This window comes from Cetorhinus maximus, chromosome 14 (assembly GCF_964194155.1).
Source record: "Cetorhinus maximus chromosome 14, sCetMax3.hap1.1, whole genome shotgun sequence".
Lineage (NCBI taxonomy): Eukaryota > Metazoa > Chordata > Chondrichthyes > Lamniformes > Cetorhinidae > Cetorhinus > Cetorhinus maximus.
The window spans coordinates 97933004-97949545 of record NC_135892.1 but is presented as its reverse complement, the minus strand read 5'-3'; the positions used below and the strand labels follow the sequence as shown (position 1 = coordinate 97949545).

Here is a 16542-nt window from a genome sequence, read left to right as displayed (position 1 = left end):
CCAGTATTACTATGGATTTTTCACCAATTTGAGGAATGGGATATATATTTAAAAAGGAAACACCTGTATGGCTATGGGAAAAGAGGAGATGGGACCACTTGGGCTGCCCCCTCAAACAGCTGGCATAGGCACAATCTGCCAAATAGCCTCTTCTATACCATACAATTCTGCACTGTTTGTAGCATTATGATGAACAAATGCTTGGTGTGTTTGCTTACACACCAATCACTGCACTTTAACTTCACTGCACGAGAGGCACTTTGCATCATTTCTGAGACTTGTAAAATGGGTATTGATATCAAACTGGTATCTGCAGTATAACAGTAGTATTAGCAAGTCAAGCAACAGAAACACTATTTGTTCAACAGCTCATATTGATATATTGCCTTTCACGTAATAAAGGCAGCTCACAGGGAGCATTATAAAACAAAAATGACACAGCCACCTACGGAGATATTATAGTCAGGTGTCTAAAATTAGGTCAAAGAGGTAAGTTTTAATGAGTGTCTTAAAGGAGGAAAGTGAGGTAAAGAGATGCAGAGAGAGAATTTCAGTGCTTAGGGCCTAGGCAGTTGAAGGCAAGGCGACCAATGGTGGAGCAATTAAAATTGGGGATGCTCAAGAGGTCAGTTAGATGAGCGCAGATACCCCAACAAACATCAACAATACACAAACTTGTAAAACACAAAATAAGCTTTGAAAGTCGTCAGGATCACGGAACTTCTGGAGGATCGGTACTGTATGACTAAATGCTCCATGCAGAAAGCCTCATGTAGCATCAAATTGTGTGTTCAGTCCAGTCATTGAGAATAGTGTATAAAAGACCCACAGCTTGAACAGACCTATTCCTGCACAACGATTCAATTGAGCTGCGTTAAAATGCAACTGTAGTTTCAAACAAAGCCACTCATTCCATTCCTTTAAACATGCAATTGTGTCTGCACAGTGCCTCTACATGGGATTATACCTTTGTGCTTCAAGTGTTAACCTGTAATAATACAATTCAGTCTGAGCATCTGGACTTGCTGAACTCCACTTTGATTCTGTCCAAATAACACATTTCCCCCCCAACCCCTGGAGAACAAAATTATGTCCCATCATTCTAAATCCAATGTTTTTCCCCAACACTGAATAACATCCATTTCTACAGTACAACTTTCTCCAGCCATATCCCAACCAAAACTGCATTTAGTTATATAATTTATAGACTTATTTTTAAAACCATAACTTCCAAACGTAGCCAAGCATGTGCTCCATGCATGCATCAGAACTGATGTCACTAAGTACAAAACTATGCAACCTATGTCTCATCCATCATTTCAGTGAAATTTTATAACAAAATTGGTTCTATGTAAAGTGGTCAGACACAAGGATCCAAATCCTGTCTGTATTCAATATGTAACAAGTATAATTGTACATGCTTTGATTACAATCAATATGTTTCTGTACATTTTTAAGCTGTCCTGGGAAGAGAAGGCTGATGAAAACCCAAGATAAATATACAAGAATAATAAGAAAATTATTATTTTCCAGACCATGCTGCATCAGTTCTTTTCCTTTCATCCATACTGCTCAATTTTCTGCTGTAAAAAAATAGATCAGGAAATTTTGCAGACAATGCAATTGCTTGTACTGAATTGGCACTTGGTCATGTTTACAAAGCAGCCCTGACCAATAACAAATACAATTTGAAAATTATCCTCTATATTGTCACTTGTGCACTCCCATTTGAATGAATTGCACCAGCACTCAGGACACCGAATTGGGAGAGATTGCTGAACTGGGTGAAATAAAAATGGTTCATCATGTTCCGGTCTCCATGAATAAAGAAGCACCAGAGAAGTTGCAAAAAGTTTTATCAGAATAATACCAGAACTCAGAGGTTATGCATATCAGGAAAGATTAAACAGGTTGGGACTGTTTTCTCTAGAAAAATGGTGACCTGATAGGGTTTGATAGGATGAGCGTAGGAGAATGGGCCAGAACTGCTGTGGAGTGGCAATCACAGTCAGATTGCCACGTCGCTCCTTTTCACTTACCCTAGTCTGGAGCTGTACATTTTTCGCCCACCCAGACTTCAGAGTTTGGTGGTCGGGGGAGAATTGGGTGGGAGGGTAGTTTGGGCTTGGGGGGGGGGGGGGGGGAACGACACACTAGTCAGGGGAGGAGTAATCAGGGGGTTGGGAGGGGGTCAGTAACAGAGCTACCCAGGAGTTAGAAGTGGTTTTAATCCTTCTAACCTTTTCCTGGGTAACTATTTTCCTTAGACAGTCGGAACCATCCAAAGTCTCTGATTTAAATCAGAGTATTGGATAGTTCTCAGTGCAGGTAATTGCCCATCGGAAGTTTAAACTTCCTGGCAATTAATTGACGTGCAGTCCTTGCATGGGGTTTCCGGGTGCAGGGTGGGGGGGGTTCCCAGTGCAACTTCTGGGGTACCTCTGGCATGTACAACAACAACTCCCCCCATAAAATAAATAAGCAATTGTCATTAATAAACCCAATCGGGAATTAAGGAGAAATTTCTTTATCCAAAGAGTGGTTAGAACATGGAACTCAGTACCACAGGGATAGTTGAGGGGAATAACAAATACATTCAAGGGGAAAAACACACAAAAGGCTTAGAAGGCTATGCTGATCAAGGTATATGAAGGGAGTGGGAAAGGCTAGTGTCAATATTTCGTAAGCTCTCCCTTGGAAGTGGGTATTACAATAACAGATGGTGGGGCTTCTACTAATATCCAAGGTAACTAATTGAAACGATATTGAATAAATTCAATCCTTGTATGCATCTCCCTCTCCTTGCCTTGCCAAATGGAAACGTAGTTAGCTAATTTTTGTTAGATTTGTACAGAATGCAATTTGGAATTTTTAGGGAAATCTTGACCATAATACTTTGCACAGGGTCTGCACTGAAGTACTGAAATATTGCTGAGATTGAACAATTAACTGCAAGATGTCATAAACATTAATGTCAGCAGACAGAAGTTGCTATTCAGCAGAAATTAAACTAAACTGTTGTGGCTAGTGATTGTCTCAACACAAAGCATTTATAGTTCTATATTTTAATATTTGTCGGCTGCAAGCGGAGATCCTTAAAGCAATCCCCTGTGAAATGCACCCAATTCAGCCAGTCCTATAGGTAGCTGCAACAGATTAGTTTCACTGTAACAGAAGCTACCTTCAATCTTTAAAGAGAAAAATAAAAGCAACATTTCCCTTTCATGCCAATGGAATTTTGGCAAGAGGGAAGGATGTATATCCTTATAGCACTTGGTTGTACAGCTACAATCAACTTGAAAAGATAAAGTACTATCAGTGGTGGGTCAGGGCGTCATGATATACTGAGTCTAATGTTTTATAGACGTACAACAAAATTTCCTGTTTTTTACAATTGTTGATGCTGTTCTCTTCCACAACAGATAGTTGCTGGAAGCACAATGTGGCAGCTCAGGAAAAAGATATTTTAAGATTGCACTTGTTTTTAGACGCTATTTTTTCAATACGTTATGAAGAGTGCCCAAAATCAAGAAAAATCACTCTCTAGTGAATATATGATCAACTCATTCATTTCGAATGTTCTTCCCAAAGATCCATAGACTTTCCTTACAATGAAACCTCAATTTCTACGCTACCTATCATTAAACTGCTATTAAATAAATAACTGCAAACTAGGACTAGCTGTTTTCCTATGAGAAAAGTGCTGAAAACATCCGGATATTTCAAGATGACAGAAGATGTAAACTTAGGCAGACTCCATTAGTAAATATTAATTTTGTGCATCAATTATACATTAATGGTGAGTTAATGTGTTGCAACAACTTAAAAGGGATGGCAGTACCTTATTAATGTTTTCTGGAAAACTTCATTCTGGAACAGCCTGCCCCAAAAGGTCACTGTTAAATCGTACTATTAGCCATTCAGCCCGTCTATACTGCATCCAATACCTTAGCTGCTCTCACAAGAACTTTAATTGTTCATCCCAATATCTAAAAAGACACTATGATAAATAATAAACCCGTAGCTCTAAACACATTTGAAGGTGTGAGGCTTTTCATGTTAATAATTACATGGTAGAGCCATCCCGTGTGCAAACGCAGGAAAGTGCAGAGAATGGCAACACCACCCCTTTAAAGTGAAAGATATCACTAAGTATATTAAGATGCCTGTTACATAGTAGCTACTGAAGTCTGTATGACTTATCAGACAGTAAGCATCAGTTAATTTGGGGTTAACATCCTTGAGCAGGTTCAACTGTAAAAGGTTACTGCATCTAGGTGGGAAATATCAGTCATCTTCTTTCCTTCCATCCCCATCCCAAATGTATCACTAGCTATATCTGATTACTTAGAACACTGGAAAACTTAGCCCATCACATGTTGCGTCTATCCCCAAGGTTTGTTTCATAACTCTACCGTATATCTGGTTAAGAAGCAATTCTTCAACTGCAGCCCACTTGACTAGTAGTTGGCTAGACTGCACTGGTAGCTAATTTCAGCAAGGAAAGCAGTGAAACCAGCACAAGCATATGGCCCAAATTCTCACTCAGACAAAGCAAGTTGAATATACACGAACAAATAGCTACAGTTTGGCAAGGCAAGAGATAAAAACAACATTTCAAAATGGCAAGGGAAAGTGGATGGAAAAAAGCTCTTGCATTTAACTTTCTTAAAACAGTTTACAACAAAACTACAGGTTGTGACTACTTAAAGCAATTAACAGTATTAATAGCCAAACGCACACAGGGAAGTTGGGTTAAAAAGCATATAAAATAGATTACAGGGACACACACTGTCTAATGAATTGAATGATTGGAAAGTGAGAGAATTTCTATATGATGTATACATTTTGAAGAGATAAAGTTTTGTTTGGGATTTTTTTCTTAACACATGCCTTGATTGCTGAAATCCAGCTGAAGTACATCATCCACTTGATTGATTGTATATCCTTAGTTACAACCAGAGCTATGTGACCATGAAGTACAGCACCAAAACCTACCACAAAAAGGTCTGTATGCAGTAAACTTGAAGAGTATGAATAAGAGGAAACACTACCTTTTGGCAACAGCCAGGATATTAGCAGCTCCTTAGAGGAAAAATACAATTAAGATGGAATAAAAACAAAAAGCTAAAAGCTACTGCAAATGCTGGAAATCCAAAACAAAAACAGAATTACCTGGAAAAACTCAGCAGGTCTGGCAGCATCGGTGGAGAAGAAAACAGTTGACGTTTCGAGTCCTCATGACCCTTCGGCAGAACTGAAGCATAGTTAGGAGAGAGGTGAAATATAAGCTGGTCTAAGGTGGGGGGCGGGGGGAGAGAGAAGTTGAGGGTGGGGTGGTTGTAGGGATAAGTATCACTGCTTGCTTATCCCTACAACCACCCCATCCTCAACTTCTCTCTCCCCCCGCCCCCCACCTTAGACCAGCTTATATTTCACCTCTCTCCTAACTATGTTTCAGTTCTGCCGAAGGGTCATGAGGACTCGAAACGTCAACTGTTTTCTTCTCCACCGATGCTGCCAGACCTGCTGAGTTTTTCCAGGTAATTCAATTAAGATGGAACCCTGGTCTCTCCAAATAATCAGTAGCAATGATAATTTTAATCTCTTGTACAAAAGCCAGGTATTCAAATTTTGTGCACAATTAAAAGCAAATGGCAACTAAAGTTCATCTCTGTGGTGAATGATCAAGTTAGCGTGACTACCTACCAGAAAGAACAACCTCAATCAAGTCCCCTTCATGAATTTCTTCCGCTGATATCAGTCTTTGTAGGATGTTCTCAGAATTGAGGTCATGGCGAAAGAGTAAGATCTTGTCATACATTCCAAAAAAGCCACATTCTGGGAACTAAAATAAAAACAGATTAGAAATGTACAGATGCCAAATTCTACTAATCCAATAAACAATTTATCTTCAGTGTGACTCAATGTTTAACAACACAAGTTATCTTCAATAAAAATCCTAACATGATGATGAATGGCCTTATTTTTGTTGCTGTCACAAGAAACTCCTGAAATCTGTTTTCTTCAAATAAAAAAGTGTACAGGACAATATGGTTACATTTATAAAAAATCAATACATATCTGGTAATACATCACAATATATTAATAAATACTGTCATTAAAGTGTAAGGAGACAAACATTGAGCTTTTAGACATTTTTTTCTTAAGTGTTTGTGTTTTGCACTTAATTACCATAAAATTGCAAATCAATTCTTAGGTGATCGTAGGGTCACATGTACTGTCCCCAGTTTTGCACCAACTGACAATCTTACTCAAAGAGCACAGAATAATTTTGCAGCGAAAAAAAATCCCACTGGTGCTAAGTTATGGCTCAAGTCCTCTAATTTTGACTTGGTAATTTCCTTTTTTTAAAAAAAATGGGGGGGGAAATTGACAAATGTTTCTTTCCTCTAGTTACCTATTGCTACTGTGTAAAATTTTTTAAAGAAAAATAATGAATCTCAGAATGGCAGACAGTATAGTTTAAATTGGGACAACCTGAGGACATGAAAGATGTCACAAAAATGCACATTTTTCTTTAAAAAAAAACTTTCATAGCTAACTGCCACATATCTGACACAGCAACAAAGCATTTATATAGTGCATTTATCACAGTAAATATTCCAAGGTACTTCAGAGGAGAGACCAACACTGACCAACATGACAATTAGGAGATGTGACCAAAGGAAAAGATTGATTGGAGGTAGAAGGAACTTCTGAGGTTGGGGGTGGTAGAGTGATTTATGGAGAGAGTTCCAGCATGTAGTACAGATCTTCCACTGATGGTGTATATTTTCCACCTCCCTACCTCATCAAGTCAAGAGTTGGATCAGACTTTTGAACTAGGATGCAGAACCAGAATAAGGGTGGGGCGGAGGCCACTTGAGAAATTTGTGAATGAGGTTAAAGATTTCAAATTCAATAACTTAGGGATGGAATTCTGAGAGGACAGGGAGCAAGGCTTGTGATATAGAACGCAAACATAAATTCATATCAGGTGAAGTTCAGGTGGTTGGAGAGGGAAGTGTTGGATACATTGAGCTTGGAGGTAAAGACAGCAAAAATAAGGAGTTCAATAATGAGTGCAGGGTAGAGTTAGGCATTATTAGAGGTGGAAATAAGCATTCTTGGTGTTGGATAGAACAATGTGCCTGAACTAAGGTTTCTCACTTCTCAATGAGGCTCTCTGACATACCATTATCCAGATATAGAACTCAATATTTTCAGACCTTAATCATTAACAGAAAACCCAAATAAAACTGCTTTTTCTAATGTATCAGTTTAAATCGCTGCACTTCAATTTCTGATGAAGTTGCAACAGATAGTTGACTTGATTTTGACATCGTCTACCATCGACAACTCATTTGATTACATTTATTTCATACTTAGTTTTATGGCTGTGCTATGCGGAATCTATATGCACCAGGCCATCACAATTTTGTTGTAGCATTAAATTTAATGGCAACAACACAAGGTTCAGTTCTAGCCTCTGACAAAAGGCTGTACGTGGCACACTATAAACTTGCTACTTCAGTGCTGATGTTTAGATTGCGTGTGGAATAAATTAGAATACCTTAACCCTTTGAGGACTGCAGTAGCATTGCTGCGCCACATCCAAAAACACAAGCTCTGAATTGATTGCTTTCATGGAGCACGTTATAAATCAAGGTAGCTTCCATGTGCTTCACAGTTTGTTCTCTTTTGTGATTTGTTTTAGTGAAATATAATTTGAATAGATGAATAAGTGATTTCATCATTTTTCATTTTAAAAGCGCACTGAAGCACTCATACCGGGTCAAACCTAATCCCAGGTGCCGTGGTAACGCTGGATGCAAACTTAGAGTGATTAAACCCTTATTGAGAGAGTGTTATAAAAAGGAAAGTGGTGTAATTTATTGGTTTGATAACCCATTATTAAAATGTGAAAAAAGTCAGGAGCCTGATTTTAAACTGTTCAGTTGATTTAATGCAAATCTACAGAAAATTCCCAACACTCATTTACAATCAACACCCAGTAACATTTAAGGAGGGCCAACTTGCATTGAAGGAAGGGTGTTATGGTATTTTATACAGGGACTCTTTACAGAAACAGGACAATATAGAATACTGAATTGATGGAGCTGAAGAAAATAGATACGCTTTTCTTTGGATTATCACAGCCGAAAAGTGCCTCAGCAGAACTGCAGGCCCCTTTCCAACATAGCACTTCAAGGCGGCTCTCTCGTTTCTTTTCAAAATCATAAATTGAAACATGCAACTCCATCTGTTAAACGATGTTGGCACCAACTTTCACTCACCTCTCAAAACTGAAGCCCCCGTTTCTATAGGGGTTCAACCCCAAGATGAAGCCTCTATTTCCACTGATCTCAACTTCTTTAGAAACTTCCACAGTTAACAGCCCTGCTGGTAACTCCTAATTCAAACTCGCAATCTTAAACCCCTTATGTTTTCCTAACTCCCATGAAAACCCTTGAGGATAAATGAGAATGGGAAAAATGACACTACCGATAATCAAAGGACTGACTTCACAGAATAACTGGTCCAACTTTTATAGAAACATATTTCCACGTGATCGGAAAAAACAAACAGCCAAACATCCTGCTAGTTAAGAAATTTTTTAAAATATCAAGAAGCCTAGTTTTTCCAGGATATGACAAGCACAAATACAAAGTCACTTCCTACCCTGCAAGAGTAGTAGGGCTTCCCTGCTTATCACTTGCAAAGAGAGGATTAGACTTTATAAGGGTCAAACGATCTGCAGCTGTTGCCATAGCAGCTTTCCAAACAATATCCCTTTAAAAACAATCATTCATTTACAATTCAGTCTGCTACAGGAAGACCCACAATATACATCTCTGCATGTTGCGAGGACAGATGTGGCATATACATGGGACATGAATTCCACATCCTCAAAACCATTCAAGATTTCTTTTAAGAGATACAGTCTACTCTCACTAATTGCACAGTAACACACAATTATTTTGCTTTTTTGAAAAAAAAACAGGTGAGGTATTTTCCCTGGCCCGCATGAAAAAAATACAGAACAACAGACTGATGTACATCCTTATTTATGAAAGGATATAACTGCATTAGCTGTTCAGAGGAGGTTCATTCAACTGATTCCTGAGAAAAGTTGAGCAAGTTGGGCCTATTCTCATTGAAGTTCAGAAGAATAACAGGTGATCTTATTGAAACATATAAGGTCCCAAGGGGGCTTGACAAGGGATGCTGAGAGGATGTTTCTCCTCCTGAGGGAGTCTAGAACTAGGGGACAGTTTAAAAATTAGGGGTTTCTCATTTAAGACCGAGATGACAACCTCAGAGGGTTGTTAGTCTATGGAGTTCTCTTCCCCAAGGAGCAGTGGAGACCCAATGGAAGTCAATAAATATACTCAAGGCCCAAGTTAGATAGATTTATGATCAGCAAGGGAATCGAAGGTTACGGGGGGGACAGACAGGGAAGTAAGGTTGAGGCCAAAAGTCAGATCAGCCATGATCTTATCGAACAGTGGAGAAGGCTCAAGGGGCCAAGTGGCCTACTCCTGCTTCTGACTCTTGCGCTCTTATGTATTGTGTATCAAGCATTTTGTGGCATTTTAAAATGTATAATAAGGTCACCACAATGAGAATGAATTGCACCTAACAGGGAAACTACTTGAATCTATCACAGACAGTGAGAGTAGCTTTGCCAAACCTCCCAGAATGGTTGGGAGTCTACCAGAATCGGCATCAATCTCCTAATGGCCAAAGAAAGCAATCTGGCATATTTTAAAACGATATTTTAAGCAAATAAGTCACATGATTCATACTTCTGAGCCACAGCTACGCCATTCAGTTATCAGTAACAACCACCAAGGAGAAGAAACTACAACTCCCTACAACACAGGACTACTTGCGTGCCAAACAGCATAAGCAGCAAACGATAGAGAGAGCAAGGCAATTCTACAACCAAGAGATCAGATCTAAGCACTGCAGTCCTGCCACATCCAGCCGGGAATGGTGCTGGACAATTAAACAAGTCACTGGAGGAAGAGGCTCCACAAATATCCCCATCTTCAATTAATGCAAAAGATGAGGCTGAAGCATTTGCAACAATCTTCAGCCATAAGTGCCAAGTGGATGATTCATCACGGCCTCCTGTGGAGGTCCCCAGCCTTCAGCCAACTTGACTCACTCCACGTGATATCAAGAAACGGCTGAAAGCACTGGATACTGCAAAGGCTAGGAGCCCTTACAATATTCCAGCAATTGTACTGAAGACTTGTGCTCCAGAACTTGCCGCGCCCCTTGCCAAGCTGTTCCAGTACAGCTACAATGTGGAAAATTGCCCAGGTCTGTCCTGTACACAAAAAGCTGGACAAATCCAACCCAGCCAACTACCATCCTGTCAGTCTACTCTCGGTTATCAGGAAAGTGATGGAAGGGGTCATCAATCGTGCTATCAAACAGCACTTGCTTAGCAATAACCTGCTCATCGACACTCAGATTGGGGTCCGCCAGGGCCACTCAACTCCTGACCTCATTACAGCCTTGGTTCAACCATGGACAAAAGAGCTGAACTCCAACGGTGAGGTGAGAGTGACTACTCTTGACATCAAGGCAGCATTTGACCAAGTGTGGCATCAAGAAGCCAGTAACTGGAGTCAATGGCAATCAGGCAGAAAACTGATTGGAGTCATGCATAGCACAAAGGAAGATGGTTGTGGTTGTTGGAGGTCAATCATCTCAGTTCTAGGACATCACTGCAGGAGTTCCTCAGGGTAGTGTCCTTAACCCAACTATCTTCAGCTGCTTCATCAATGACTTTCCTTCCTTCATAAAGGTCAGAAGAGGGGATGTTCACTGATGGTTGCACAATGTTCAACACCATTCGTGACTCCTCAGATACTGAAGCAACCCAATATGCAGCAAGACCTGGACAATATCCAGGTTTGGGTTGGCATGTGGCAAGTAACAATCATGCCACACAAGTGCCAGGCAATGACCATCTCCAAAAAGAGGTAATCTAACCATCGCCCCTTGACATTCAATGGCATTACCATCGCTGAATTCCCCCTCTATCAACACCTTGGGGCTGCCATTGACCAGAAACTGAACTGGACTAGCCACATAAATACTGTGGCTACAAGAGCAGGTCAGCGGCTAGGAATCCTGCGGCAAGTAATCCTGGCTCCCCAAAGCCCGTCCACTGTCTACAAGGCACAAGTCAGGAGTGTAATGGAATACTCTCCACTTGCCTGGATGAGTGCAACTCCAACAACACTCAAGAAGCTTGACACCACCCAGGACAAAGCAGCCCGTTTAATTGGCACTACATCCTCAAACATTCACTCCCCCCACCACCGACACACAGTGGCAGCAGTATGTCCCATCTACAAGATGCACCAAGCCTCCTTAGGCAGCACCATCCAAACCCACGACCACTACCATCTAGGAGGACAAGGGCAGCAGACCCATGGGAACACCACCACCCGGAAGTTCCCCTCCAAGCCACTCACTATCCGGATTGGAAATATATCACCATTCCTTCACTGTTGCTGGGTCAAAATCCTGGAATTCCCTCTCTAACAGCACTCTGGGTGTACCTACACCACAGGAACTGCAGTGGTTCAAGAAGGCAACTCACCACCACCTTCTCAAGGGCAATTAGGGATGGGCAATAAATGCTGGCCTAGCCAGCGAAGCTCATATCCCATGAATGAATAAAAATAAATGAGACATTGCCACGTGGCAACATCACATCCAGCGCTACGCAACCAAATCAAATTCACATCTTAAACTAGAAATAAAACAGGAGGATTCTGATTGGCTGGGATTTTGGCAGGCTGCAATGGGATAGGTGGGGTTTGATTTCATTGGGGGATCAGGCGCAAGCCGCGAGTATTAATCTGAGTGTGTTCGACACGATTGGGGGTTCGGGTCACCTCAGATCTTTTCATTAAAAACACAGGAAAAAAATGATTTTAAACACTTTATAATATTCTGGTTTGAAATCATGGAGTCGGAACTTGCACCTAGCCCCTTAAGGGTGAGTGAAGTTTTTCTCTCCCCGCATCCTGAAACTTCAATCGTTATTCGCCCTCACTACAAATTTATCCCATTTGCCTGATTAAAGTTGGTGTGTTTTCCCCTCTCGCTCTCCCTTAGAACCCGCTAGCACCATGCTGGTGGCCTTTTGCGATGTTATTTCCGCCGGCATTTCCTGGAATATGTCCAGCCAGAGTTGGCAACACCAAGGGTGAATGAGCATTTGAACAACTTTATTAAACGTCAATATTTGTGAAGGGTAGGTCATATCTGACTAATCCAATTGGATTTTTTGAGGAGATCACGAACAACAACTTGAATTTATATAGCATCTTTAATGTAGTAAAACATCCAAGGTGCTTCACAAGAGTATAATCATCCAAAAATTGGCCGAGAGCCTAAAGAAGCAGCTAAGGGAGGATGGGTGAGTAAAAATTTGGCCAAAGTGGTAAGTTTTAATGAGTGTCTTAAAAGGAACGTTTAGGGAGGGAATTCCAAGATGACTTAAGGCATGAATGTCAACAACAGGGAGAAGGAAGTGGAAGTGTACAACAGTCTAGAGTTGGAGATGTCAAATTCTTGGAGAGTTGTAGGCATAGAGAAGGTTACAAAGATAGGGAGGGGCAAGGCCATGGAGAGATTTGCACACACGGATGATAATTTTAAAGAGGCATTGGTGGGTCAGGTGCAAACTAGGTCAAAAAGCACAAAGGTAATGGGCAAAAAGGACTTGGCGAGGGGTAGGATACAAGCAACAATGCTTTGGATGAGCTCAATTTTACAGAGGGTGGATGATGGAGACCAGTCACAAGAGCATTGGAATAGCCGTGTTTGCAGGTAACAAAAGTATTGACAACAATTTCCAGTAGCAGCTGGCGTGGATGAGCGATGTGAGAGGTGGAAGTAGGCAGTCTTTGTTTTGGAGAGGATATGGGATCAGAAGCTAAGCTCAGGTTCAAATAGGACAGGAAAGTTGTAAACAGACTAGTTTAGCCTGAGAGAGGGGTCAAGGAGAGGATGAAATCAGTAGTGACGGAATGATGTCTGTGGGGCCCCAACACAAACAATGACTCTCATCTTCCCAATGTTCAACTGGAGCAAAATGTGGCTCATCCAAGATTGGATGTCGACAAGCAATTTGTCAATAAAATGGACAGGGATGGATAGATCAGGCATGGTTAATGGAACAGACTCAAGGGACTGAACTACCTAATCCTCTTCCTCCATCCTGCTTATCCTAAATACTCGCAGTTAAGTACATAGTTGCTCAACTTCAATCTTTGCTTCAAGTCAAACGTTTTATCAACACACAGGTCATATTTTTCAACTCAGAAAAGGTTCCTTCCTCCCGAGGGAATTTCTTTTCCTGCCTGTATCATCCCTCAGCATATTCTCTTTCAGCAAATAACTGCTAGGAAAGCAAGAATAGTCCAAAGCCTCATACGGGATGGGATTTAATCAGCCCGGCAGGGGTCTCACCATCTGGGAACCCCCGTCAGTTCCATGGGGTGGACTGACAGAAAAGTTCCCTACTGGCACCCAAGTGGCTATCATCAGGCCTTCCCTGGGATTCAGTACCCTGGTGGCAGAGGTCCCACCCACCTAGAGCTGCTGGCCAATCAGGAGGCTGGCAGCTCCTCATTGATGTCATCATGACCAGGAGTGGTGGCAGCTGTCAGCAACACACCCACCAGAGGCCCAGGATCTTTGTGGGACCTCAGGCCTTCAGGAGGCAAGGGAATGCAATGCGACTCCCATTTAATCCAAGCGCCGCTGAATTGTGGTGGGTTCAGGGATAATAGGTGTCCTATTATCATTAATGACCCTAATTGATATCCTACTGCTGGCTGTCAGGAATACTGCATCAGCCTCTTCTGCCCTCCGACTTGTTTGCGGGAGGTTCTGCCATCACCGGGAGACTGACACTGGCCTCTCCCACGATCAAGTGGACTGGCCAGCTTTAGTTCTTCTCGTGTTGAGCTGGATTAAATTCTGCCCATTCTTTTTCTTCCATGTTTAGGGGAGCAAGCAACAGTTCCATGCTATACAACCACATATGATGGCACTGCCAAACCAACACGTTAACACCCTATGGCACAGCACACTGGAAATCCAAAATACTGCATTACTGTGCCACGCCATGTAAAAATTCATTTTACTAAGGCATAAAGCTCTGCTTATTTGTTGTGGCAAATTGCTTTTTTAAAAATCTATTATTAAGGCCCTTATTTTGTACAGCTGCAACTACTTCACCCAAGTCACTTGAATCCAAAATCGCTCCACCTTGGCATTTAGCATAAGAATCTGCATTTCAGGAATGAAGAAAGGTGCAAACAAAACAAAATAATTGTCACTAGAGTGCAGAAATGCATCCTATTGATTGGAAAGGTCTTCTTTAGGGACCCAAAGAGACTGAACTTTCTACTCTTGTGGGCAACTTTTTTATTTTAAGGAGTAGGATTTATCTGGTTTGAAGGTTTATTTTAATTCAGCTCCTTGAATTGGAACCAACCCTTGACCGTGTGGGCTGGTAGAAAATTTCCTTTCGGGCATCATCCAATGTATTCCTGAAACTGGACACCAGGAGGAGGTGTTCAATCTTCTAATTTTTCTTCCTTCCCCCTTTTAAGTGGAGTAGCTGGCCTCTGTTCTGCATCCTCTCAGGATAGCTCAACTAAGGTCACATAGATGTTTGAAACAAATCCCAATAGTCACTAAAAATGTAGTGCTTCCAGTAGCACCCTGCAGAAGCATAGAAAGTATAGTCAAATCAAGTAGGGGAAAAAATAAAACACAGGGCTTTAACTTGAAAGATCTTTAAAGTAGCATTTCATACTGAATACTACACTGTTTCACAAGTCCTTAAAATATCATTGTGTGCTCTCAAAAATGGTTTGACGTAGGTTAATGTAGCGAGTTATTTAATGCTTCTAAATCATCCATTAGAGCACCACTTTGCTGAGTCACCATGTAAACCCATGTAAAATACATATCTCAGATAGACACAAAGCTGCATCTATTTTTGCAGCAAATACCAGATTTTACTGCTTTGTGAGGCTGTCATTTGAAGCATTTATCACAAGCTGCAAATGATAAATTTTGGTCTGAACAGTGCTCCATATGTATGTCTTGAAGTGTCACAATATTGAGGCGTTTACTAATCAAAAACCTAAGGCTAGCCCTGAAATCAATAATACACATTAAGTGAAGAAAATTCTGAATCATCAATGTCCATTGGGAATAATTCTGAATAATTGGGAATACATCGAGAAATTAACTCTTCGAGCAAGACAATGCCTGTTTTGCAGAATTTTCTAATTTCCATTTATAAAAGCCTCAAGTGCCCAAAGAATGGAGATACTTGAATTCTGAACAAAAGCTTAAACTTCGATTTGTGCCAAAACTCTTACATAAAGAGACTTGCATTTATACAGCATCTGTCAGGCCAATTAAATAATTTTGAAGTGTAGTAACTGTTGCAATGTAGGAAATGTGGCAGCTAATTGGTGCACAGCAAGCTCCCACAAACAGCAATGTGATCAATTAAAAAGGGAATCCGCATATTGTAGTCACAAGTCAAAAATACAATGGCAACATAGTTTGTTTTATCATTTGGTGTTAACTTAATTCTATAACATCGGTGATAATAGATGGGTGAAAACTGCTGGAAGATCTTGTGGTAAGATATGCATTTGAGAGGTCAACCATCAAGCAACTTCAATTTATCATAATTCCATAGTCTATAGTTGCTAATTTTTCCACGAGATGAAAATTCACTAGTAGCAAAGCAATACCTTTTAAATGTTTACAGTCATTTTTTAAAAATTTCCAGGATGTGGGTGTCACTGGCTAGGCCAATCCCCAATTGCCCTTCAGAAGGTGGTAGTGAGCTGCCTTCTTGAGCCGCTGCAGTCCCTGTGGTCCAGATCATGTAGCTTAATTCCACCCCTCCCCTGCCCACAACATTTAAAAAGTAAGGAGAGCCCCAGTAGGATGTGTTTGGAAAAGCTCAGCTAATCTAGTACTCAGGAGTTCATAAAAAATGGATAATCAACATAGGAAATAGTCCACTAGTAAGGAAATAAAAATTGGTGTCGAATCTTGGAGCCAACATGTGGGAAAATTAGGAAGAACAAAATCTCAATTGTGAACATTACCAGTTTGACCTGGTCATGGCTGGAACAATCTTTAGTCTTTGGACTTTTGATTATCTGAAGGAAGGTTTTATCCAATTTTCTGCAAGTCACTCCCATTTCCAAAATGACTGAATGGAAACTAGGAGAAGGAACAAATTAAGGAAACTATGGGCAACAAATTAAGATTCAAAATGCTAAAGTAAAATTGCTATCCCAATTTTATTCATCTCATTAAATACATGGGAAGTCAATGAGAACAGGAATGCAAGAGAGCTTTTAAAAATTGAGACTAGCCAAACAGGTTAGGTGCTTCCACTACAGTGCTGAAAGCCAATGGACACCACAACAATGGTTGGCTTGTATTATAAGTGTGACA

The 16542-nt window shown here is 40.7% G+C and overlaps 1 protein-coding gene across 1 annotated transcript in view; it reads right to left on the bottom strand.

The window, feature by feature from the left end:
* prkd3 (protein kinase D3) overlaps positions 1-16542 on the bottom strand; it is a 396357-nt gene that overhangs the window by 198681 nt on the left and 181134 nt on the right. Inside the window, exon 3 of the mRNA XM_078557299.1 lies at positions 5710-5848. Within this exon, the coding sequence (XP_078413425.1) occupies positions 5710-5848 (139 nt within the window). The remainder of the gene's footprint in view (positions 1-5709; positions 5849-16542) is intronic.